We start from the raw sequence: 26,591 nt of genomic DNA on the forward strand, positions 1-26,591 counted from the left end.
AACCAACAAACGATGGTTAACGAGACCATACAACACCGTAGGCACCAAGGTAAGAAACACGCACTTTATAAAGCGGCGTAATACAGGATTTCACAGAGCGCTGGGCATCAATGAATCAGCAGTTATATACGTGCGCGCGTGCGCCAGCTCACCGCGGCTTTCCTCCCTCCCACTATATATCATCTTTCTATTCCCTCTTTCCCGTCACCCAGAGTATAGGGTAGCCAACCACACGCATTTCTGGTTAATATCCCTGCCTTCTCTCTTTATTTCCTTCTCCTCCTCGTACTATATACGTATGCCGAAATAACCGAAGATCTACGGTATATGCACAACTCTTTCCCGCCCGGCGACCTTTATTTATATGAACGCTAATGATAGCGGTGACCCCGCGCGCGCGTGCGTATATATATATATATATATATATATATATATATATATATATATATATATATATATATATATATATATATATGTGTGTGTGTGTGTGTGTGTGTGTGTGTGTGTGTGTGTGTGTGTCACTTTACACTCGCATCACGGCAATAAACATTATTGTTTCTTCTCTTCTTCTCTGTCCATCCGATAGCGCATCGGGGCGCTCGCAATTAGTAAATACGGACGACGTGAGCCGGAGACGATACATAGAGAGCTGGCACGACGTGTCGCTTTGCCCGTTCAACGCGCACTGCATACGAAAATGCGGGGCGTGCCTTTAAGGGGAGAGGGAGGGCGCAGACTACGAAGGCGCGCACGAGTGACCCTTGGGCGCGGGTCTGACGTGACGGACATGATGCCGAGTCGTCGTAGGTGGGGAGGTCCGTGCGCATGCGCCTTGTATTCGGTTCGCGGCTCGTAAACACTGCGAGCACGGACGGGGACGCTTTTACGAGTGCTATAGTACGTGTGGGGGGCAAATGGCAACGCTATATATGGGATGCCGTACGAAAGCCTGCACAGAAAACACGGCCAAAGCTTTCCCAGAAAACTGGGGAAGCTCCAGTGGTATATCGTAGCGCGAGTACGCGGTGACTTATTTTGCCTTCGCCATCAATTACTTTTCGTACACCGCCGAGAGAGCTGTCGTGTACCGCCATAGTTGCAAACGATATGGCGTACGCTTTTCTGGTGTTTAGCTCACGCCTTCATCGATCGTCCACGATGTGACTTTCCTTTTTTTTTTTCTTAAACTCCCTGTTACGCGATTTTTATGTGTCGTTCTCAGGTTTCCGTGCTTTTCATCATCAATCATTTTCAGGCTCGCCCTCAAAATAACTCACTCGCGACGCCGGCCGCCTCATGCAATCTCTGCCAGTGTTTGCTTGTTGTATTCTTTCTTCGGGAAAGAGCGGCTACTGTGCCGAAAATGTCGGGAGCTCCGACGCCATACTGCGTCTATTTAGTTTCTTCTGCGCGGTTAACGTAAACGATGCCGTTTGACGACATTTCTAAGCGACCGGCCGAATTGGCGGTGCATGCACGGAGGGACGTGGTATCTGCGGTCTTCGGAAATGCTAATAGCGACATCACTTGTGAGGTCATTGCACCGTTCTGCGAACACCGGCGTCCGCGTTCGCGAACGACGTTTAACGTGAAATAAGACTTAACGACAGCGAGTAAAAAAAAAAAAAAAGTTGAGCAAGCCGCGCAGTGCATGTTGACAAAACGGATAACAACAACGCAGCAGGGTGTTGTTAATAACACTGTACTTAGCTGCGTCTGCACAGGACGGTACATATCATTTCGTTAACGGGGACATTGCGTAAAGAGAACTGAACGTGTAGCACACAATCGACGCACAGGGCTGTGTGCACGCCGGCCGTTTCTGTACCTTCCGTGAAGTTTCTGGGGCCGTTCCTGTCAAACGCCCGCGCAGATTTACATAAAGTATTACTACACGCATCGCCACCTTCTTTCCGCCCGCGCGCGGGCGCACGCACGCACGCACGCAAATGAACAGGACGCGCGTGCAGACACACCGGCCGTCTGCATGCAGCGTGGCAAAGGGGCGCTTGGCCGCGGGCGACATCGGCAAAAGACGTCGCCTCCGCGCACGACACGCAACATTTGGCGCCGTAACGAGGTCGGGTTTCCCCGGACCGGATCGAGCGTTTATAGTAGAGGAGACTCCAGCCTCTCCCCCTCCCGCTTCCATATAATGTCTCCGCCCGGCCTCGCGGTGCAAATTGCCTCAGTGCCAAGGACAAGCGTCGCCGCGTAACGCAGCAGGGCGCGGCCCGCATGCACGCAGCCGCATGAACGATGTCTGTATAGCGGTGCTATTCCTGCGACGCCCTCGTGACGTCACGCCGCTCCGCCGATATGCGGGACGGCAACGAAATTGAGCCTCGTCTTCTCACGTACGCCATCGCAGTTTCTTTCTTTCTTTCTTTCTTTCTTTCTTTCCACGTTCGTGCTTCACAGTTTAACCCGAATCGCGGTGTTAACTTCGCGGGTTGTTTTACTTTGCGCGAGGCGCATTGCAAAGGCTTGACCTCTGTGTGCGTATATTCGGTTCCAATGTCGTCGAGCTATTATGCATACAATGGCGGTGCGCTCGCACACTTTACGATTTTCTTCGGTCTGCTCTTCTTTTTTAATCGTTTTTTATTTGTTCCGCTGTTCTTCCTGCTGTCTCGGAGCAGAATGCGACCTGTAGGACGACACGTGTGCTGCGTGTAGTCATTACACACTCTGCCGAACGCATTGCGCAAAATTTTGCCCGCGCGCGAATTCTGACGCCTTTTAATTCGACTTGCGTGCGACTTTCTTCTTAGCTCGGTCGATTAGGAAAGCACCGATTGTGCGGGAGCGCTGATCGCCTCCGTGTTTTGCATAAGTACGCCATTATCTTTCCGCATTTCTGAAATCTATAGATATACTTGTGCATATATACTTTCGTGTGCTGATGAAGCAAAACGTGATTGTTAATTCAACGTCGTCGAGGGTCGCAGGCTGTCATAAAAAATAAATAAAAATGATCTAACGTTCTCGTCAGTTACTGTGTTAACAAGGTAGGCAGTACTCCTGCCCCTTTACTCCACTCATGGCGTAAGCCATGAAAGCACCCTTCGTACACCCTTGATAAATTTAAGTGGGGTGCAACAAGGGCGTTTTCCGTCGGAGTTGTTCGCGAGGAAGCCCATATATCACACACACAGATATTATATATATATATATATATATATATATATATATATATAGTTACGGCGCAAACAAGAGTGGCGCCAGTCAGAAGAAGACGATTTGACGTGTAGAGGTGGAATCGCTCTCGACAGCCATCTTGTTCATGTGTCGTTGCCTCTCTTGTAAATATCGTAAATGCATCTTTATATGTGACTTCCGCAACGTAACTATAATATAACGACAACATGCAATCACGACCATGTAAGGTCAAAATATAATGAAGTCAAGGAAAGCATAGGGGAAATTAGCCGTGGTTGCAATTGAAGTGTGGACACCGATGTTGAAAATAATGAAGAACAGGGAAATGAAAGCCGACGAGAAAATAACTTGCCGTTGGTGGGAGCCGAACCCCCACAACCTCCGCATTACGCGTGCGTTGAACTGCCAATTGTGCTACGGCGACGGCTATTGAACCGCCCTTCGGTATTTACGTGTGCACTAGTGGCATTGCTTGTCCGCAAGCGAGCCGCACTTGCGCCTGTCCAATCAGCGCGCTTTGTACTCGCGCAGGCCCCCAGGTGCAATGGATCCGGTGAAGGTCCTCATCTTCGGAACAATAGGTAAGGGGAGCGTGACGCTGCTTTTGAAACCACCTTCTTTTCCATGCACCCCTCTTGTCGTACGTTGCAAGCACTTTGGGTAGCACTTCGGGCCATGTATGGATGCAAGCCAAGTGAACATTCCCGTGCGTGCCCGTATTTATTTATTTATTTATCTATTTATTTATTTATTGATTTATTTATTTGTTCACGTATTTACTAATTGGAAATCACGGGAACAAGTATGTCGCCAGCATCTCCACAACGCTAAATCTAAGCGTGGCGCGAAGTGAAATGAAACTTTGCAGCAGTTACGCAGGTCGCTACTATACTGGCGGATAAGTCATTTAGAAAAAAAGTTGTGCTAACCAAATTAACAAGCATAGTGTCACGCGCGCACAAGCAAACATAGATGCATCTCACTCGATGACCGTGCACGTGGCCACTCGCTGTCAAAACTCTTGAGGAAGAGCGGCAACGCCAGCGAGCGAATTAACCTTCGTGCTACCTCTCGCTTCAACGCGAAATAAACGGTGAGAATACAACGCACACGAAGCTGTCAGCCCTCGAAGCACCTACTCTCTGTATAGCCATCACAGATCGCTTTCAAGATAGGGCCCGCGCTCGGCCGCGCCATATGCAGCCGCCGCCAGAGTAGAATGCCGGTACCTCGCGCGCGATGGAAGACGGCGCGCTTCCTCCCCGCCTTCCTCCCTTGCGAGCACGAGATCAAGCCGCCATCCTTGGCTCACCTTCGCACGCTTCCACTCGCGCCCACAGCATACGGCGCGCATCCACGGTGTTATCGTACACATACTTGGACTTTTTGTGGAACATCGCGGCGGCGGCGAGGGCGACGGAAATGCGCCTGGAGTGTCCATATAATTGCTATCGCAATAGCACATTTTGCCACATAGGGAACCGAAGGCAACATCATCCTACCATTCACGACATAGTCACTCTTTAACGATTTTAGTGGGACAACAAAAAAAAACATTCATAAGGCGTCGCGTGCGGGTGTGACCCATCTTGCCGAGGAATCGTTCGGGTGTCCGTTCGAGAGGGCCGGCTATACGTATAGCGGCAGATGTGTTGGCCTATGCTAAACTTTTCAGGGGCCCCTCGTCAGGCTTGGGAATTGCTAACAGAAAAGAATGTACATACGACGTATAAAGCTGTGGCCGATCGCATCAGCGAAATATTAGGCCAAATCATGCCACGGAAACGGCTTCAAGTTCAAGCAAAAGCCTGTGCGCCATTCTTTTCATCGCAGAAACCACTTTCCACACCCGCAAAGATGACCTCACAGGTGTACTGCTTACAGCGCACGAATCGCCAGCGGCGGCGGGAACAATTATCTGGCGTACCCGTGTAATGCAGAGGGTGTGGAATCGCCTCTGTAGAAATGCGTCGCGCAGCAATAAATGCAAAAAATGGAGAAAAAGTAATAAAATTGCGGGAGAAACCATCGAAGACGATTCTCAAAGTCGGCGATAGCTTTCTTGCGTTACCTGCTGCATATCCCCATACCACCCGTGAATCGCGAAACCTTATGGGCACATCAGCGGACACACGAAGTGGCAATCTCACCACCGACCGTAACGCCGAGCTGCATCTTATCGTAATCGCTGCACTCTAGCTGGAGCTCGCCACAGCAACCCCAACTATCCGCCATATAGGCACCTGGCTGCAACTTCGTTTCCCTGGATGTTCATCGAGCGGCTGCAGTCTACGCGGGACGTGTCTGTTGCAAGGATGGGGCGCTATCACTTTATTTTATCTAAGACTACATAGATATACGTAGTAATGAAAGAGGAGTCGCGGGCTCAGTTCGCGTCCTCGCTGGACCTGCAATAATGTTTCTTCACTCACTCACTCACCGTCACATGGGCCGTCGGCTCCGATACGAGGGAAGGACGGGGAAGAACGGCGCACACGAGCGCTGGTCACGAGAGCGTCTACAGCTGTTAGATAGAAAGTACCCGGCCTCCTCGCACCGCGGCCTTGCAACATTTCGTTTGCATCTCTTTTAATTGAAATTCGTTGAATCGAATTCTGTGGTTTTACGTGCCAAAACCACCATTTTATTATTAGGTACTCCGTATATAGTGGGGAACTTCGTATTAATTTTGACTACGAGGGGGGATCTTTAATGTATGCACGGGATACGGGCGTTTTTGCATTTCGGCCCCCATCAAAATGCGGCCACCGCGGCTGGGATTCGAACCCGCGACCTCGTGCCTAGAGCGCAACACCATAGCCGCTAAGCTGTTAGTGTGGAGCCGTTATTTCCGACGGAATCTATTGAGGGGACACTGCAGAGGCGCACTGAAGCAAACATCGCGCCAGCGTTGTGACCTGCATTACATCAGCCTTGTGACTGCGCGGTCATCGAGTTAACACTGTTCACGTGTGCTTTTGGGCGCGTACCCATAGTTTGTAAGCGAATGTTCACTAAATTTTATACGGGTCATAAAAATGGTAGCTTAGGTACTTCGCGTAATAGTTAGTTGCTACCGATGTCAATGCTTCACCTTTTTAGGCGATACTGCGGCTATTTAGCGTCCCTTTTAATAAGGGCGTCTGTTGCGAGGTGACCATGGTATGTCTGTGTGGTCCCGTTGAATCCTGGTCTGAGAGAAGAACGTCAATGCTACAGTGGTACGTGACGCCCACATGAAGTCTACGAAAATAAAATCTGGCTCGTTCAGCACTATTCAGGACTGCGCAGGGAGCCGAAGGCGCGGCTCTGACGTCAATACGCTACGCGGGAAACGTATCCGTCAACACCAAATGTATAGTGTCGACGACAGAATTGACAAATAGTGCGCGCCTTTACCGGTTCAATAACTGCCCCCACCCACTCTTCTTTTCTTTCTTCTCCTCCACTACGCAGCCACAGCTGAAGACTTCGAGAACGACGACCTCTTCGTGCACTTCTTCTTTCATCTGGAAAATGGTTGGTGCACACATATAAGGGATGGCAACGTCCTATAACTGCACACACGAATTCCTTTGTGTCTCTCTCTTATGTGTTTTTTTTTTTCGCCGAGTAACACAAGGCTGCCTCATGCATAATTTATTTCTAGCACACTGTTTCCCGCGGAATGCTGTCGCCAGTCTCCAAATGGATAATTCATTCTATGTCGCACTGCTAACAGACTGCGAGTTTACAGCCGGCAGATGTACTCAACGATGACGCGAAGAAAAAGAAACTCTTGGATATCACTTTGTTAGTCGTGGAAACAAAAAAAAAAATGCAGCAGATCCAACTGGTTTTATTTTCAGTTTATTATTCTTTAAATACAATGAATGGGTAAGAGTCAATATACAGGCGAGGCAGGAATCTATATACAGCGATGCTTTGTGCGAGTGCATGAAAAGCGGAAATGCGAGTTTGCGTTTATTGAATGTCCTCACAAAGTTACACGGAAGGATTTAGCCAGGGCCGCTGCTGCGGATGGATGGATGGTAGATAGGAGCGTCCCCTTTGAAATGGGGTGATGGCAGTTGCACTATGCTCAGCTGTTTATTTTTGTTTAACTGTGTCGTAAATTATTAAAGTTCGACATTTTCTTTAAATACTTCTTGCTACACTTTTAACCTTTCGTCGCCTCTCTGCTTTTGAGCCACCAATCTTCCAATAGCGTTTTGCTAATTTCCACCTCACATTTATTTACATGACTATTGTTATCTCTAAACCCCAGGGCCTCAGGAAGCGTGACTGTGCCCGCATCGACATCGGGATGGATACCCATCACATTTTAGTATGAGGTGTTCTATTGTTTCTACAGATTTACAACACACAGTACGTGTGTCTTGTTCTTCGTTAAATTTCTTTTTATAGCTGCGCGTTGTAAGACATCCTGACCTAGCTTCAAAGGGCACTGCCTCTTGAGTTATCATAAAACGCTTCCTTCCTGATTTGCTGTTTCCAGCATCGATATAGTTCAACACTATGCTTCTTTCCCATTGAATTTATCCAATTTTTACCTTCCGCGTTTTAGGAACACAGCGGCGATGTCGCGCGCGTCCTCCGCTGCGATTGGTTGGCCTGCTGGGCTTGAGAACAGCCACGCCGCAGCACACGCGGTCACGAGAACTCGGAGAGGTTCGCAAAGAAAAGCGTCGCTTTTAAATATGAACCCGTGGACAGTGCAGTTGGGGCCTTCTAACCACGCGAGTTTGTGTTTCTACCTATTTCGTCCTTCCTAAGGTCCCTTGATGATTTGGAAGTACCGCCACTCTTTGAACTCTGCCGCCGCCGCGCGACATCCTCGATTCCTCCTCGCCTCTTCCGCATGCCCCCGCGGGACGCAGTTTTGCTCCCGTTTTTCTGCACGACGATTGGTCTCCTTGCCGTTGCCCTTGGAAACGCGCGCATCTTGCGTTTTGCTTGTGTTTTTCTTTTTTCGTTGGCGCCATTTTTCTCCTTAGCTCGCGGCTGGCTCGGCGCAGCGAACGTTTCACGATGGGTTTCTCCTGCGGTGTTGTGCTAGCGTTATGCTGCGCTATAGCACATATAATTGCAGCAAGAAGCCTCAATATGGTTATGCAGTTTTTATGATACCACAAGGAGAGCGTGAGGGCTTGCGCAAGAAGCAGTGGCTGCACAACATTGGCCGAAAGAACTTTGTTCTGGCAAAGAACAGTGTTGTTTGCGAGGTAAGGCGCATTTTTTATTGCTCGTATCAAAGCATCCCTAACGCTTCATTTTTTTAAATGCCTCCAGCCGGCTCATCAGCGTTCTTGATGTGACAGTTTGTACATTGCATAAAAATGGGGTTGTCCTCAGTATGCTGAATATTCTGCTGGGACTCATCATCTCGCACGTCGTCAACTGTTATTCAGTCGGAAATGCAACACTATATAGGTTCTGCTTTCCGCTGTGAACAAATATGTTCGAAGATACAAACTCTCGATCGCGCTTTTCGCAATTGTTAAGGTACGTTGCCTGTTTTACTGAAAATTGAAATAGCGGCTTGTTGAGGAGCTTTCTTTCCAGCTTGCTTCGATGTGTGCGTCAGTCAGACACAATGAATGCAGACCCTGAGAAAATTAATGGCTAGTATACCGGTGACATTGCGAGCGATGAGCGCTGGCTATAGTCTACATTGCATTTTTAACCCGCCGTGGTTGCTTAGCGGTTATAGTGTTGGGCTGCTAAGCACGGGGTCGCATGATCGAGTCCCGACCACGGCGGCCGCATTTCGATGGGCGAAATGCGATAACGCCCGTGTACTTACATTTATGAGCACATTAAGGAACCCCGGGTGGTTCAAATTTCCGGAGTTCTCCAACACGGCGTGCCTCATAATCATATAGTGGGTTTGGCACGAGAAAACCCATAATTTAATAATTAATTGCGTTTTCAATGCGTAAATATCCTTTGCCGAGTACTCCAGACCCGTCATGTGAATGGTGTAATGCCTTGTATCTGCACAAAGATGCGTAATTTGCAAACTTAAGGCATTTAATGATTATAATAGTATAAATGTAGATGATTGGTAGCCTTATAAGCGATGAGGAACAATTTTAACCCCCAAAAATAAATAAAAAGAGAATACCCATACACATACATAGGGCTCCTTAGAAAATGCACGGGGAAGCTTATAATAGGGGTGGGCCAAATTAGATTTGTGGGTTGGCCTACTTAAATTTGGGAATAAGCCAAGTTGAAATCTGGGGGTGAGCCAACTTGAAATTTAGGGTTGGGTCAGCTTAAATTTGCGGGTAGGCCAACTGAAATTTGGGGGTATGCTTACGCGTACTTAGACAACTCCAGTGGAGTTTCTGAAATATTTTACAGTTCTTGCATGCATTTGAATTAGGCGGCTCCGAACGCACGAGTGGGTGGCGATTATTATTTGGCTTTCTCACGGATAAACGTAATATGCAGGGGGTGTTCACATGATCGCGCACGCTTGCTCGCACTGAAATCGCACAACCGTCCTATTCAGTTTCACATTGAGCTACATAGAACGACAGAAAGCTGAGCTAGTTGGTAAGGATTCATTATGCAAAAAGGTGAGGCGTGCAGGCAGGACACTAGAGAAGAGAAGTGGCGTTCGTGTTGTCCACTTCTCTTGTGTCCTGTCTGCACGCCTCACCTTTTTTACATAATGAGCTACATAGCTACTTTCACATGGCTGCTTTCACATTGAGAAGACAAGCATATGGGGGGGACGATGCGCTCGCGACTAATTGATTATGCAAAGGCATGCTGAATATAATACCGGTGGTACACATGCGCGCACAGGCAATAAAAAAAAGCCGAACACAGAGGGATGTGCCACAAGCAATACTAGATCAGACAGATCAGATGCACAAAATAAAGCATCTTTTCGTGTAGCAGAAAAAAATGTCTGGAGTATAGAACTTGCCCCAAACCTCCTTTTACATCGCTATGCCCCATTCATACAGCTTTAGGAAGAAACCAACCTCCTCATAAACGTTACCTTAAGCATTATCGATGCTGTTATCATTTTTCAAAATTTTCTACACCACAGGGGCGCGCAACTGGTCCAAAATCGTGCGCCTCCATCGAATGCTGCGGCCCGTCCGCGGGAGCCAAGGAGAAAGAGCGTGCCGTGCGGAGCGCACGCAGCTGGGAGGAGAACCGAGGAGGAAAGCACCGCGGGGAGGAGAGTGTGGCTATGCTTTCGAATTATCGAGGGGTTTTATTCCTTCCAGGCTTGGCCCGCTCTCTCGCGTTCGGTTACACAGTGCGCGGACTCGTCCTTCCGTTCCATGGAGGAAGGGCAAAAGCATGGCAAAACTAAGGAGGGAGCGTGTCACGTGATAAAACTGAAGCCGGAAAAACACGGAAGAAGCGAAACAGACTGAGAGAGGGGGAGGGGGGGCGTCAGGGGACCATCTTGAAGCACAGTCACAAAAAATAAAAAGGAAAGGCTCATGCGAAATAGGCCCTCACCACGTCATTTATACAAGAGGTAATTTCCAGCCGCCGAGCGCGCGGAGTGGACGGGGAGAGTCGAGCGGAGAGTGGATGGCGAGAGGGATCGAGACAAGGGCGTCACTAGAAGCTATCGAAAACCAGGCGATGCTTTGGGATGTTCGTAGACCATTAAGGGCATATTTCAAGGGAGTCAATGCGCAGGTTAAGTCCCGAGTGAGAGGAGGGTCCGTGTCAGAGGAGCTCGGTTTGCCCAGGCTAGCTGCCCAACGTGATGCCCCTTCCCAGTATATTTCCTTCCTACATGCAGAAAAAGTCGGCCCAGCACGTGATGATGCCACGATAGATTTTAGCGTCTTCCACCGCCGCGCTCACTGGGCTCAGCGCACATTCTTCCGAATAGAAACAGGTGCAACAGCAACGTGCGCCTGCCTGCTTCGGACGTTGCCGAGAATAACGTTAACGTACACCCTGCAATGAACGATCGAAGTCGGACAATCACATCGGGAGAAAATGTGCACGGAACGGTTGGCAAAGCAACGCGAGAGTCCGACAAGCGCAGTGTTATGTGTCGAGCCGACCTTTTTGAAACACTAAGCTGCCTCGATGTGGGAGGCGGCGGGAAATAGAAAGAGAGAGAACTGAAGGGGGAAAGCTTCATAGAGAGTCTCATCGAAAGTAAGCTAGTCACTTGAGCTAGCCACAATTAGTCCACAGAGAGTATGACTTGCAAGGCTGGTCGCGTGACCAGTGAGTGAGTGAGTGAATTAACTTTATTGCTGGTCTGGCGAGGACGCGAACTCGTCGCGCACCTGGCTAGTCCCACGTCGGGACTGGCAGGTCTAGCCCACAGGCCCGGTCGCGGGCGTGCCGTACGGCCAGGATTTGCTTTTCTAGAGCGGGGCTACGCAGAAGCGAGTCCCACTCCTCCTTGGTGAACTTGGGGTATGTCGACCCGCACTCCCAGAGCATGAGAGGTTGACTGGAGGTCTGGCCGCAGGACGGGCAGGCGTCATCGTTAAGCCTCGTGGAAAGCGGACGGACACGGATATGTGCTGGTCTGTAGAAGCCTAAGCGAAACGGCTTGCGCCCTATTCAACTTGGGGTGAGGGGGTAGAAAGACCCTTCTGGACATGCAGAAATATTTAATAATCTCGTTGTCTGTAGCGGGAGCGTCCCTGTGACCGTAGAGAGGAGGGGAGTCAGTGCTCCTTATAGAGGAAGCCCGGTCGGTGAGGTCACGCGCAGGCTCGTGGGCAGACTCATTGAGGTTCGGGGGAGCACCCTCGATCGATCCTACGTGAGCGGGAAACCAGTGAATTGAATGGTTTGTGAGAGCCTGTGGACTCGAGCCGCTAAGAAGACGAACAGCTTCCTTGGCGATGCAACCCTTCTGAAAAGCCCTAACTGCCGTTTTGGAATCACTATAGATTTCGGACCCACGACCGTTTAACAGGGCGATCGCGATGGCGACTTGCTCGGCGACTCCGGGGTCTGAAGTGCGAATCGAGGCGCTATTGGAAATCTTTCCGCTCGAGTCGACCACAACGACGGCAAAGGTCTTCCCGTCACTGTACTCCGCGGCATCGACGAAGCTTGCTCTAATGTCGTGTTGCTTGATCTGCTTGAGGATGGCTGCTGCTCTGGCCTTGCGTCTGCCCTCGTTGTGGACGGGATGGACGTTTCGAGGCACAGGGGCCACTACGAGCTTGCCTCGAATGCAACTAGGGATCGGGGTACTGACCATCGGGAATTCCGCAGGGTGGTAACTCAGCTCTTCGAGGATGCGTTTACCTGCCGCTGTGGTGGTCAGGCGACTAAGTTGCGCGCGTTCTTGGGCTTCGGCAATCTCCTCGGCGGTGTTATGTACCCCCAGCTTCAAGAGATCCTCCGTATGGGTCCTGATGGGTAGCCCGAGAGCCCTCTTGACTATTTTGCGGATAAGAACGTTTAGCTTGTCTCGCTCCGCTCTGAGCCAGTTGTGCATAGAAATCGTGTACGTGAGGTGGCAGAGTACGAAGGCATTGATCAGCCTGAGAAGATTGTTTTCCTTCATGCCTCGATGCCGGTTTGCGATTCTGCGAACGAGGCGGAAAGCGTTGTCCGTCTTTGCGATGATCTTGCGGAGAGCAGTTCCGTTCCCGCCGTCGAATTCGACCCAGGACCCGAATAACGCCGACCCTGGGTATCATCCCCCCGTCACAATTGCGAAGTCTGGTGCTGCTTTCGGAGACTGGCTTCCAATCTTTGGGTCTGCCTCCCTTCTCTTTTCTGTAAAGTAGGAGCTCCGACTTGGCGGGGGAGCGTCGAAGTCCGGTGGGGCGGAGGTACTCCTCGATCCCGTCGATCGCCTCCTGCATGACTTCTTCTGACTCTGCCCTCGCAGCCGCGGGAGCACCATATGGTGATGTCATCGGCGTAGATGGTGTGCTTGACGTCCTCGACGCGCGCCAACCTCTCGGAAAGACCAATCATACGGATGTTAAACAGTGTTGGGGAGATGGCGGCGCCCTGAGGAGTGCCCCGCCCTCCGAGGGGCACATCTTCGGAGCGGAAGTCTCGAATGCGAAGCTTGGCCTTCGTGTCAGTTAGAAAAGAGCTGACGTAGCTGTGGAATCTGGAACCGAGACCCAGGTCTGAAATGGTCTTGACGATGAAGGTGTGGATCACGTTGCCTAAAGCCTTCTCGAGGTGCAGACCGAGCAGAGCCTTGACGTCTCTGGAACGGCCATCCACAATCTGATGCTTGATTAGTTTCATGGCAATCTGCGTTGAGAGTCCGGCACGGAAGCCGATGATGTTGTACGTGTAAACCTCGTTGTCTTCGAGGTACCCGTTAAGCCTGTTGAGGACGACGCGCTCCATGACCTTGCCGACGCAGGAGGTCAGAGAAATCGGCCTCAAGTTTTCGATGTTCGGGGCCTTGCCGGGCTTGGGAATGAGCACCGTGCAGGCCGTCTTCCATTCTGCAGGTACAATGCCCCTCTTCCAGGACTCCTTTATCTTGTCGGTCAGAAAGACAATCGACGTGTCGTCGAGGTTTCTCAACATTGTGTTGGTGACTCCGTCCGGACCCGTTGCAGACTTGCGGTTGAGCGTGAAGATTGCCTGTCTGACCTCGGCAATGGAGAAGTCTTCGTCCAGCTCGGGGCGTGGAGGGCCTCGGTAGTCCGGGACTTGGGTCGACGGATCTCCGTCGCGATGGACAGGCAGGTACTTCTGTATGAGTTTTGCGACGAGTTCATCGACCGTGTGATACAAGGGCCCGGGCCAACGTATGCCTTTGATTTGACTTCGAGCCACTTTCGTCGAGAAGGTGCTTCAGCATACCCCAAAATTTGCCGTTGCGCATCTGTCCGTCGATGGATTCGCAGAGCTCGTCCCACTGCTGCTGGCATAGCGCATTGCAGTGGTCATCGATGACCTTGTTGAGCTCCGAAATCTTCTTTCGGAGTCTGCGATTGAGCCTTTGACCCTTCCATCGGCGGAGCAGGGCGGTTTTGGCCTCGATTAGGTGGGCGAGTGTGCTGTCCATCCGCTCCACGTCGAGATCTCTTTCCACTTTCTTGGTGACCGCGGAAGCGTCGTTCCGGATGCCTTCACACCATTCTTCGAGAGTGGCGGGTGCCCTGGCTCTTCCGGTGTCTTTGCGAATCTTGCGAAAATGGTCCCAATCGATGAAGGTGAATTCCCTGACCCTACTCCGCGACACCTTGAAGTTGGTCTCGAGAATGTAGTGGTCGCTGCCGAACTCCATGGCGGTGTTCTCCCAACCCACGTCCTCGACGTTCCTCACGAAGGTGAGGTCGGGTGTCGAGTCCCAGGTGGCGGAGTTGCCGATGCGCGTAGGAAAATTCTTGTCAGTGACCAGAGTGAGGTCCATCTCGTTGGCGTCTTGCCACAGGTTGCGCCCCTTGGTAGTGTCGTAGACGTAACCCCAGATGCCATATGGTGCGTTGAAGTCGCCGACGACGACCAAGGGTCGAGGGCCGGCTAAGTCGGTCGCCTTCTTGAGAATGGTCTTGAACTGCTGGCGCGAGTCTGTGGGGTTGCTATATACATTGAGGACGAACACGCTGTTTCTGCGCTGATTCCGCTGCGGAATGTCGAGCAGGATCTCAACCATGACATATTCGATTCTACCACTCGCCAGCTTGAGGTCGTGGGTGATATGAGTTAGCCGTTTATCGATCAAGGTGCAAATCCCTCGCCCCCCCGGGCCGGCCCGACACGGCCCTGTAGCCCTGGAGCGAGGCGGCGGAGATTAATGTTTCCTGGAGAGCAATGACCTGAGGTTTCGCAGCGAAAGACCTGAAAAACTGCTGCAGAGGGGCTTTGTTGTTAGAATACCCTTTGCAGTTCCATTGCCAAATGCGAAAACTCTCTTTTGATCTATCCATTATGGCTGACCTGACGGACTACCACTATAACGGGGCAGTGTTGCGTTTCGCCTGCGACACGTGGTTTTGCCGGCGCGACTGCGGAGGGGCGGCAGACATTTTGGCCCGATCGTCGTCACCGCAACGCTCATCGGCAGGTGTTTCCAGGCGCGACTGCGGCGATGCGACCGCAACGGATCACCCTCGCATTCCAGTCATTGTGCCAGAACCAGGCGATGCGAAAGCAGGGATCATCCCCTCATTACAGTCATTGTGCCCGACCGGCAGCGCTACAACAGGGTGCTACGAGATCGTGCTCGACATGGTGCTACGGCAGCGCTACAACAGGGTGCTACGAGATCGTGCTCGACATGGTGCTACGGCAGCGCTATGACAGGGTGCTACGAGATCGTGCTCGACATGGTGCTACGGCATCGCTACGACAGTGTGCGTCACCATTAGCCCATTGTACATTCACGTGCTCGTCTTTTGAGGGGTTCCTTCTTGCCCTCAACTGCGAGAGTTTAAAAACAGCTGCCCCCGGACGCCAAAAGGAGGGCTCCGATTTCTTCTGTTGAGTAAAGTGCTCTCCCGTCTCTCTACTTCGGTCAAACTGACCGCCAACTCTTTGCGATGTTAAAATAAACAAGTTGTTTTGTTGTTACCAGTCGACTCATGCTTTGCCGGGACCTTCGGATGCTTCCAGTTGTACCCCAGGCCGCCAGGCCAACGCTACCCTTGGGGCTTGCGACCCAGGTACAACCACGGGCGTCAGCGCCGAGTTCCTCCCAACAGATCGTACCAGCGGTGCGATCCAAACAGCAGTTAGGCCTGCGCAAAGAATGGGACCTCCTGTCGCCGCGCTGGTGGGATAATGAAGTGTAGCTTTCTTTAGTATGGCGGGAACGGTTAGCGGTTGTACGACGGAGGCGGATGAAGCCATTCGCGCCTCCGTGGCGTCGATGGGATCTGCGAGAGCTCCGAGGCCCCTGTTGGGGTCCCCGAGCGCAACCTGAATTTGGCGAACGTTATCACTGAGGCAAGCGACGGTAGCGGTGACCTGTTTGAAGCCGTCTGCCAGCCCAATGAGTCTTTGCTTAATCTCGCTGACTTCTGCAGACAACGCTCCAGATTCACATGTTTGCTTGAGTACTGCCCTGCGTTTGGAGGATGTCGCAGTACCGTCTACTGGAGCTGGGATTGGCGTCTCGGTGGCCGTGACTGACGCACCGTTACCCGACACATTCGAAACGAGTTTCCTAATTTCTGCCATTTCGCTAACTGGCCTCTTGATCGTGTTCTTGAGGTCGTCGTTTTCTTTGCGTAAGCGTATGACTTCCGCGTCTCTAGCTTGCTCTGTGGGCGGGTTGCTACAAGATGCCGGAGCAGCCCCGGTATTGCCTCCTGCAGATTTGCCTTCCTATATACTATTGAGTGTAGTATCTAGTTTTCCATGTACTATATTTAAAACCCAAGGCTACGGGCAGGCCTAACTATAAATACGTCATCATTTACTTCTATACCACTAGATGGAAACTTCGACAAGCTAAAAAAATGTGCTTGATGGTTTCTGCTCTTTTTCCACACGCTACGTGCGAAAAGTCGTCATTGTCCCTAATCTGCCTTCGAACAATAGTACTCCACTGCCTTTCGAACTACTATAAAACATTTTCTTTAAACTTTCCTGTCTGCTGCTCGGTATGCAGTTTCATCATAGCTGGCTTCTTCTCTATCAAGCCCAGTGTATGTACTAAAGGCCACGGCCGTATACTGGAGTACACGCCCGCGTGTGCAGAATCCGATCCCGCCGTGAAAATGCCTGAAAAGCAAAGGTATACCCAGTAACGCCATCTAGATAGTGCAAGGTGTGGGTGAGGAGCTGCAACGTCACACACCCGGAATAAGGTTCTTGTTGCCAAGCCATTACACCACTATACGCCACCAGGGCGGCAGTGTCCGAGCCAAAGACGAAGAAAAAAAAAAGGAAAATGAAACGGATCTTTACAAAAATACGACCTCAGAATGTAATTTGTTTAGGCCTGTCGCAACGAAAGCGCATAGTGCGATACTGGGGTGCATAACAACAGGTGTTGTTACGTAAGACCAATGGGAAGCGAGTAATCTTGGGGCAGAGAGCAGAAACGCTGCAACGGCACGCAAAGGAGGAGCAACTTCTTTATACGAGGGGGAAATGTGGAGGTAGGTGAGGGCGTGGCCGATCAGCTGTTGAAGAAGGGCGCTGGACATTTTGATGCCCGAGAACTTGATATATACAGGGGCGAAGGAGGCGGGATGTCGGTGCACCCAGACATCCCTCTGCTACGGTTGCTTCATGCAGTTCCGCGCAGCAACCGGGAATAAATAAATAAACAAATAAATAAATAAATAAATAAATAAATAAATAAATAAAGAGCGCCAAACCATCACCACCATCACAAGGTGCCATATATGCAACAACGTGTTGTGGCGTTCCGATGCTGAGATTGAGGGTTCGAATCCCGTATGGAGGCGGAATGCACAAACGCTCCGTGCGATTTCGGTTGCTCGCTGAAGAACCAATGGGAGGTCGCGCAGCTGGGTGCGAAGGTTTGCCTGCGTGAACAACTAGAAGGCGAGGTCCGTTCTGCTTCATTTCCTCTTGCGTTCGTCTCGCGCTGAGCTGACAAGAAAGGCAACCTGTTCATTTTTTCCTTTCTTTCTTTTGTTTCTTTCTCTTACACTGGAACTGTGTCCTTCTCAAGCACAAACTGCTGTTCCTTCCACCAGACTGCCTTTTATCCGTGGAGTTCTCTGTTTCCTTAAAAGGACGTCTTGTTGGGCGAGTTGGTCACAATTCATCTTGGCTACTGGGCGCGAAAACACACACTACACAAGGGAGGAGACGGGACAGAGCGCCACTTACAACTGCTTTTATTCGGACGCACCGTCTCCTCCCTTGTGTAGTGTGTGTTTTCGCGCCTAGTAACCAAGATGAATTCTCTGTTTCCGTTCGTAAGACTCTCGCGCCCTGCGGTTCGCGCCGTTTCTTTTCCGTGCCCGTCGTACTTACGGAATCGGCACGTGCCATCGGGCGCTTACGAAACGCCGGGTCGCCTCTTACGTCAGCTCGACTGTAAGCGTGGGCGGAGGAGAGAAAAGAAAAAGCAGAGGACGTCGTCGTCCCTCCTTCGGGGCGGCACGCGCGCCCACTGCCGGGAGTGGATATAGCGACCGTTGCGTAACAGGCGGGGCGTCAAAGATCAGGGTGCGCGGAACCAATCAGCCCGTGCGCGCGTCTTTCTTGCCTCTGGACTGTCGTAACGTGGCGGGATTCAACACAGCCGGGCCGAAAGCTTCTCGCTTCCAGATCAGCGCGAGCGCGTATATATATATATATATATATATATATATATATATATATATATATATATATATATATATATATATATATAGAGAGAGAGAGAGAGAGAGAGAGAGAGAGACGCCCCTGTAAGACGCAGACACCGGCAAGTATTTAGTCTGACGCAACGCCTGCTCCCATTACCGTATTAGCGTACTAATCGAGGAGCACGCCAAGAAATTGTTATGCAGGAAACTCATTGGAGAGCAGCGCTCGCGCATGCGCACGAGGACGCGTGTAGCTGTAAGCAGTGGCTCGTCGAATGCGATAGCATTACAAAGGACGCTTACCGACCATCAATGGTTGCAGTTATCTATACGCAAAATAAAAGCGGGTTGATCCGAGAAGCAGTATGCAGAAGCACGGGTGGACCGATCATCCTAACAATGCTATCGCATGACGGTCGTTCAGGTAAAGCAAGTGTAGGTTTCTTCTCGATGCGAGAAATAAGGTCACCTCAGGAGGAGTCCGCGCAGTGCTGCTTACAAGAAACATTGCCAACAACGACCATCATCATCATCGTCGTCGTCGTCGTCGTCGTCGTAATTAAGTCCTAGGACGAAGGCCTCTCTCCTAAGGGTTAATAAGCGGCGCAAAACGACAGCGACATAGTGTGACGGGATGTCCGCCGGACTCTTGTTACTTGGACGTGAACGACCAACCAGATAAAAAAAGGCTTTCTGCTTCTCCCAAAGATCGCTATAGTTATAACTGTGACCGTACCTTCGAGTCAATCCTAATGCCTAAGTATTCCCCAAGTCACAAATGTGACTGTTTGGGCATGTTGGTGTAGGACATGAAGGCAGCTTTTGGCGCACAAGACGAGGACAAATACTTCTTTTTCCTCGTCTTGTGCGCAAAAAACTGCTTTCATGTCGCTAAGTTACATAACTCCATCTAATGGTGAGCCATCCTATACCGTGTTTCTCTTCCTGCGGCATTATCTCACACATTACATGACCTGCTCAACTCCACTCCTCCCTCTTAATATTAACTATAGAAAATTGTCTATGCATCAGCGTTCGATCTCTAATCCGTACCGTAGTCTTCCCGTCTCCTGATAGACATGCACTGTAGGATAAATCAAGAATAACAAAAAGTCGCAGTTTCGCCCGAAGGGCGAAGCATCTAGTGCGACAGCAAATGAGTGGACAGCTATACAAAGGATGGTAGTTTTGTCAGCCGTATAAACTTGCTTACCAACACATACCTCGCTCGATGGCCGCGGGAACTCGCTGTAAAGAAAGCTGGAGTGAAGAAGCGCGGCAGCAGCAGCGAGCGAATTGACCTTTGTGCTTCCTCTCGCTTCAGTGCGAACTCAGCGGCGAGAACGCCGCACACGCGGAGCTATCAACACTCGACGCACTCTGTCGCCATCGCAGATGGCTTTCCAAGATAGGGCCCGTGCAGCCGCTCCATACTCAACAGCCGCCGGACTTAAACCCCCCTACTTTCCCTACTCCCGGTAGCCTTGCGCGCGACGGAAGACGGCGCGCTTCCTCCCCGCTTTTCTCCCTTGCGAGACGACGATGGCGGCACACCCTCACAAGCGTTCACACGAACAAACAACATACGGCGCGCGGCGGTGATGTTATCGCCCTCGGAATGTTAAAGTACATCACGGCAACGGCCATATGCGCCTGGAGGGTCCATACATTGTAAAAATGCTTACGCCGGCCCTTAAAGGCCGCCCCACATTCAGCGTTTCTACCGGCGTTTTTTGGCGTTGCGTCTCCCGGCGTGGTCGCATGAACGGCGCCAGAGAGGGCGTCCAGCCACACGAGCGGCACGCGGACCAGCGCCAGCGCAGCGTCGCACAATGTGACCAGATTTATTTTACCAGATACCTCCTAAGCTAATTGTGTAATATCAATGAAAAGAGCTGTCATAAGTATTCTTCAATGCAATACTTATGCCTTTTGCATAGTTTTACGCTAAATAAAATATTCAGGGCTGTGTAGAAAAATTACACAAGGCTAAGCTTCAGAAAACTGGCAGCAATATCGGCGTGAACATCACGAGCGGTCGGCGCGTCGGCGTGCGAAGCTGAGCATCGAGGGTTCTTTATTCTATGATAGAGGGGGAAGTAGGTGCTTTTTATTGCTAGACGCCATACGCCACATCATGGAAAGAAGGCAGCAGCTTTTGCTGCTAAAAAAGAAGCTCCTGCTTCTCATTTGGTACACCCGGCAGGACGATGGCGGCGACTTCAATCCACAAAACGTTTTTTTTAACACGATTCTTGTGTTCCTTGTGTTTGGTCTGCCACAATATCGGCCTTGCTTCTACAATGGCTATAAGAAGCTCGTTATCGATGTTCGCCGGTAGCATGATTGAAGCGACCAAACAAACAGCAATGGCGGCGCGAACTGCGAATCTGCGGAAGTTTCTTGCAAGAAGAGTTGCCAGCAGCGCGGCCACGCCCTGCCACGCGCTGATTGGTCGGCGCTGTCGAGCCGCTTCCGACGGCGGCGGCGAGATCTGGTGTCCCTTGAGCACGACGTTTTGGCTTGGCGCCAGCCTCAGCGTCGACGCCGAGCGACGCCGGGTGACAAAACGCCAGAAAACGCCGGGAAAACGCTGAATGTGGGGCGGCCTTAAGTGTGTTTTCTTGTAGCACTGGAAACACCCCTACCGTTAGGGCCTTACAAAAATGTATAGAGGCCGACAACGGAGCTCCTCCAACTAGACGTGCGATGACAAAAGACATAGTTGAAAACTACGTAACCATTCTGACAGCCTTGGCGCACAGAAAGATCCAACAAGAGAATTTCACAGGGAGAGCTATGAAACTCTCCTGTCGGATATTTCTGTGCGCCCAAGGCTGTCAGAATTACATATAGTTTTCAACTATAAGTCTGTTGTCATCGCACGTCTAGTTATATCTTCGTTGTCTTGCTCTCTAATTATTGCAAGGCCCTTACGGTAAGAGTTACCAGTGCGACAAGAAAACGCACTTAAGGGTGTAAGCATTTTTACATAAAATAACGGCAGTGCAGGCCTTTCTTACAATTGTCAGCAGAGTTTGCGCCTTTTGCCTGCTGCTCCCCGCCCAGTTAGCCTGCAGAGGGTGAGGCTCCTGCATATAGAAGTCACCTAGAGAAATGAGCGGCTCCATGCAGTCACTGCGACAATCAACCGCGTTTGCCCGCACACACTTTGCAGGTTGGACGTCATCGTGCCCCCTCTTCGGCGTGACGCAGTGCTCCCGGACCAGGCCCAAAGGACGCGTGAGTGTATATATGTACTATAGTGAGCTATATTGTACGCAATGATGAACGATGACTTGCGTTGCCATCCACCAATCTTGCGCCGCTTACTAATATCTACTGCGGGCATGTTTACTTTCCCCCTGCTCTCGCTGAACCCAAGGGCTTGAAGTAGGCCAGAGATGCCTAAATCTACCGCTGGGCATATATCTTCACATTCCAATAAAGCATGCTCCATCGTTTCCCTAGCTTTACCGCAGCAGGCACATGCTTCTTCTTCCTTCTTATATATCGCTTTATAAGTGCGTGTTCTAAGGCATCTTGATCTCGCTTTGAAAAGTGATGAGCTTCCCTTTGAGTTATCATGAATTGTTTCTTTCCTGATTTTGTTTTTTTTTCCTCTTAAGTAGTTACTCATGGCAGGTTTCTTTTCCAATGCCGCCACCCATGAGATTATCTCAGCCTCTCCGACTTTTCGCTTGACGTTCTTTGTTTCTGTGTTGCTCACCCTACAGGCCGCATACTTGCTGGTAAGCTTCCTATAGTTCTTTTCCTCCACTGTGAATCAATGTTCTTCCTGTACAAATACCTCAACACTCTCCCATCCCATTTACTTTCTTCCATATTCCTCAGTCGTTCTTCATACTCAATTTTACTGCGAGCTTCCCTCACTTCAAAACTAGTCCAGCCCATATCGCCCTGCACAGCTTCATTTGTAGTCTTCCCGTGAGCGTCCATTGCGAGGCGTCCCACTGACCTACGGTTCCCATCGAATCCTGATTGTACACCAGATTTATAGCAAACAACCGCATTTCCAAACTTAAGTCCTGGAACCATTACACTTTTCCACATACCCCGGAGCACCTCGTACCTATTCTATCCCCATAGCGCTTTGTGTTTCGTTATGGCCGCATTTTTCTTCCCCTTTGCTGTTATTTTCTCCGGTGTTTTCATATATCTATTGCCTCCGTTTATCCATATCCCAAAGTATTTACGCTCTCTTACCCAGGTATTTTCTGGCCCTGAATATTGACACTGTCTGTTCACTGTTTTCATTGAATACCATAACACCCGAATTTGAACGCTAAATTTCAGACCTAAATTCTCGCCTTCCTGTCCACAGATATTAGCCAGACGTTGCATGTCACTTTGCTTGTTAGCTAGCAACACAATGTCTTCCGCATAAAATAAAGCTAGAAGCTGCTGCTCTACTACTGTACCCGCCTGTTCTTGTGAGAGATTAAACACGATATTACTTTCCTCTAGCACCCTTTCCATCCTCACTATGTACATCATAAACAGCAAAGGGGATAAAGGGCCCTTCTGCCTCAGTCCCTCGTTGATATTAGCTTTCTCCTCGCTCCTCATCCCTTCCCATTCAATACAGACACTATCTTCTAGGTAAATTTCTCTCTCAAAAGCTGTAGGCAATCGTCACCCAAGCCTTCCCTTTCCAGAATATCCCATAAAATGTTGCGGTCTGCGTTGTGATACGCTCCTCTAAAGTCTAAAAGGCCAAACATAACGGTCTCCTTTCTGCGCTTGATATTTCAATACACTGAGTGAAGACAAATAAGTTATTATCCAAACACCTACCTATTCTGAAGCCATTATGAAGTTACTCCAAAATACCATTATTCTCTGCCCATGCTTGCAGCTTTAATTTAACTGCCTGGATTGCTATCCTGTATATTACCCATGTAATGGTGAACGGTCTATTGAATGAATTCTCTTTCTCCCCCTTACCTTTACAAATTGAATTCATTCTACTTTGTTGTCAACTGTCTGGTATTCGTCTATCTTTTAAAGTTTTTTCCACTGCTTTCACCAGAGCTTCCTTACTTTTTGGTGCTAGTTCATTAATCAGCATAACGGAAACCTCGTCAGCCATGTGGCTGTGCGCTTAGGAATTTTCTCTTCTGCTTTCTTCCAGTTGAAATTCGCCAGCACCAGCTCCCTTTTCCATCTGGTGCTCTTTCGTGCTCTCTTTTTTTCCTCAAGTACAATCTTGTCATTGCCTTGGAAAGATTTAATACGGCGTCCTCTTCCATTTTGTTTCCATCTTCATCCAGGATATGTTGTTGTATTGTTCCAGACTTACTGCCTAATAAATTTATGCGGTTCCAAAATATTCTAGGTGTTGCCTTCTTTTTCTCACGTATTTCTGACAACCAACATTCACTTTCACCTTTTATCTTTGCTTGCACCAGTATTCGAACCACAGACTTTTTCTCCCGGTGTATTTCACATTTACTGGTCACTTCATCCTGCGGCAACAGCGCTTTTTTTGCCAGCCTGTGCTCTCGGGAAGCTTTCTGTCGTTCGGCTATCGCTTCTCGTACCTCCCTGTTCCGCCAGCTTTTCGGTTGCTTTTTTTTTCTTTTCCAACGAGCATGTTGCTTCTCTTTCCGTATTTATGTCGTTATTAAACTTAGAAGCTCACTATATTCCCACTCTTTGCTTGGCCATTTGCCAAGTTCTTCCTCGACTCTTGCGACTATATTTGTCATTTGCTCAGCATTCAAATTTGGACTGGCCATTTTGTGCTCCTTGCTCTCTTTCCCAACTAAATATCCTATTTTCAAAATGATGCGTTTATGGTCCCTCCCTATGTCGCTATACTCTTCCTCGTCATTGACCATTTTTATCAACTTATCATGAATTCCTTCCGTCATCAGACAGTAATCAACGGTCGATTACCGGTTTCCCACCTCCCACGTGGTCTGCCCGTCACACTTCGGTAACATCGCTATCGTATTCACGATAGCGAGGTTATGTGGCTCACAAAGATCCAGCAATGACTTCCCGTTGTTGTTACCAAATATTGTTAGTGTATTCGCCATCGCGGCTTGTTTGAAGCAGTGGAAATCCTGGGAGAAGATGTCTTGCAGCCGTCTCGCGGGGCTTAGAAGTCATGGACAGACGCGGCGGCCATTGCCTGCGGAGACAACACTGGGATGAAGAGGCGCCTGCTCGGGGCAAGACCCGTGTCTGCGAAAACCCTCTCACCTTGGTGTGGTCAGTGAAGCCTGTGCGGAAGTCAGTGTGTAAACCCTCCCCCTCAAAGGCGGGTCGGCTACGATGACTGTGAACGCTCCGAATTAGTAGCAGGTTGAACGGCCGTTTTTCCCTCACCTAGGGAGGACAGAGTGTTTATAAGCAGCCGTGGCGCGGCTGCTCGGGGTGCATTCCTCTTTTAGTCATGTTAAACTGATGAACTGTAACGTTCTCATGTAGATACTGTAAATAATCCCATATTCCTCGTTCTCGATGAGAAAAAGTATCTCCCTTCAACAACGTCCTCAGCGTGGATAAGTTGGACGACGGCATGGGCCAGCTACCATCTATTTCATGCCCGACCCCAACCATGACAAGGGAAGCTTGGTGAACAAATCGACTATAGACGAGAAGGGCCGAGCCACTTTCACTGGTTTTCACTCGCATTGCTTAGTGAAATCGTATGCACAGCTTGGGACTACAAGACTCTGTAGTGATATCGGTGGCTTTTTCTTATGTGTACACATTTCTATGTTTACCCAACAAGAAAACTGTCCGTCCGTCGCCTAAGACGACCGCTTTCAAGACAGCGCACGCAGCAGCGAGTGAATGCACTTCCGTGCTGCCTCTCGCTTCAACGCCAACTAAGCAGCGAGATCACAACGCTAACGGAGCTCTCAGCACACGCCGCATTCAGCCACTTTCGCGCATCGCTTTTAAGGTACGGGCCCACGTGTCTCTCGTCAACGCCAAGTAAGCGTGAGAACACAGCGCGCGAAGCTATCAGCCGTCGCTACTCCTAGTCGGCATCGCAGACCGCTTTCGAGGCATGGTCCGCGCGGCGGTACCGCCGCCCGAGTACGTTTGGTCACGGTTCATAATGGTTCGACGCGGATGGATAAGGTGCTAAAGAGCGATAACGGCTTATAATGATCAGAACACGTCATCGGCGCACCTGGCGCCGCTACCTGCAGTACTTCGCTTGCGTCATCGATACTCCTTGTGGCGCCGTCCGCACCAGTTCGCGTCGCCGCAGCGCTGTCGTTCGCACTGGTCCGATCAAGTTTCCTAACGTTGATAATGACACCGGGCTGCGTGGAGGCGAGCAAGTGGCACAATGCTTACGCGTACTTAGACAACTCCCAGAGGAGTTCCCGCGTGATTTTTTTTTCATGCTTTCCGTAATGCACGACGGATTTCGGAGGGAATAAAGATTCGACGTCAGCTTCGGCGGTATGAATGTCTCAGCCCTGTGGATCCCCTTCCTTGAGCGTGGCGCAGTTACGACACAACTGCATGCCGGCCTTTTCCGTTCGGACTCGCTGAGGACAAGCGTGCGTTAACAGAAATGAAAAGCCACGAGTGAAACCCCTGTCTAAAAAGAAAGGCAGCTGGGAGAAAACAAAAAGGAAACACATTCACTAGAAAGGCAACGAACGCTAACACGCATGAACAGATTTTTTTTATTTTTTTTAGCTTCAGCGTGCACTACCGCGAAACGCGGAAATAAGCAGGGACAGACGGAGCCAGACAAGCCGGCTCCCCTTGTCTCCGCTTTTCTGGCTTCTTCGGGAATCCTTCGCTCGAAATGTAGCTGATCTGGGTATCACCGCGTCACGGGACGTTTCGCGGGAACGTTTTTTGAGGGAGGCCACAAAAGAGCTGAGTCGCTGTCTCCTCCCTTCCCCATCTCGTGTAGAATGACGCGACCAGTGCTTGCGCGCTTTGACCGAGGGATTAAACAATGCATGGTTAGGGATGGGGGGAGGGAAAAGACTGCACGATGGTGAGCGGTTGCAACGACCTCGTCGCCGTCAATGGCCGCAGCAAGGGGCGATGGGCTGGAAGCTTCAGCAGGAGAGCTTGTTGTTAGACCTTGTTGGTACACTTACAACAACAACAACACGCACGCACGATCTAACGGGACCAAACGCTGCGTCTTTTAACGCGATAGCGTTAAGGAGCTCGTGTCGCAGAAAAGCCGGTGTC

General features: G+C 50.2%; 1 protein-coding gene across 2 annotated transcripts in view; it reads left to right on the plus strand.

Moving 5' to 3' along the window:
• Window positions 1-26,591, plus strand: part of LOC142575970 (tectonic-like complex member MKS1) — a 94,576-nt gene that overhangs the window by 44,029 nt on the left and 23,956 nt on the right. For both annotated transcript variants that reach the window (XM_075685829.1, XM_075685828.1), the window contains exons 2-4: window positions 3,694-3,743; window positions 6,619-6,681; window positions 21,562-21,626. In XM_075685829.1, coding sequence (XP_075541944.1) covers window positions 3,707-3,743; window positions 6,619-6,681; window positions 21,562-21,626 — 165 coding nt within the window. In that variant the 5' untranslated portion in view covers window positions 3,694-3,706. The remainder of the gene's footprint in view (window positions 1-3,693; window positions 3,744-6,618; window positions 6,682-21,561; window positions 21,627-26,591) is intronic.

This window comes from Dermacentor variabilis, chromosome 3, assembly GCF_050947875.1.
Source record: "Dermacentor variabilis isolate Ectoservices chromosome 3, ASM5094787v1, whole genome shotgun sequence".
NCBI lineage: Eukaryota > Metazoa > Arthropoda > Arachnida > Ixodida > Ixodidae > Dermacentor > Dermacentor variabilis.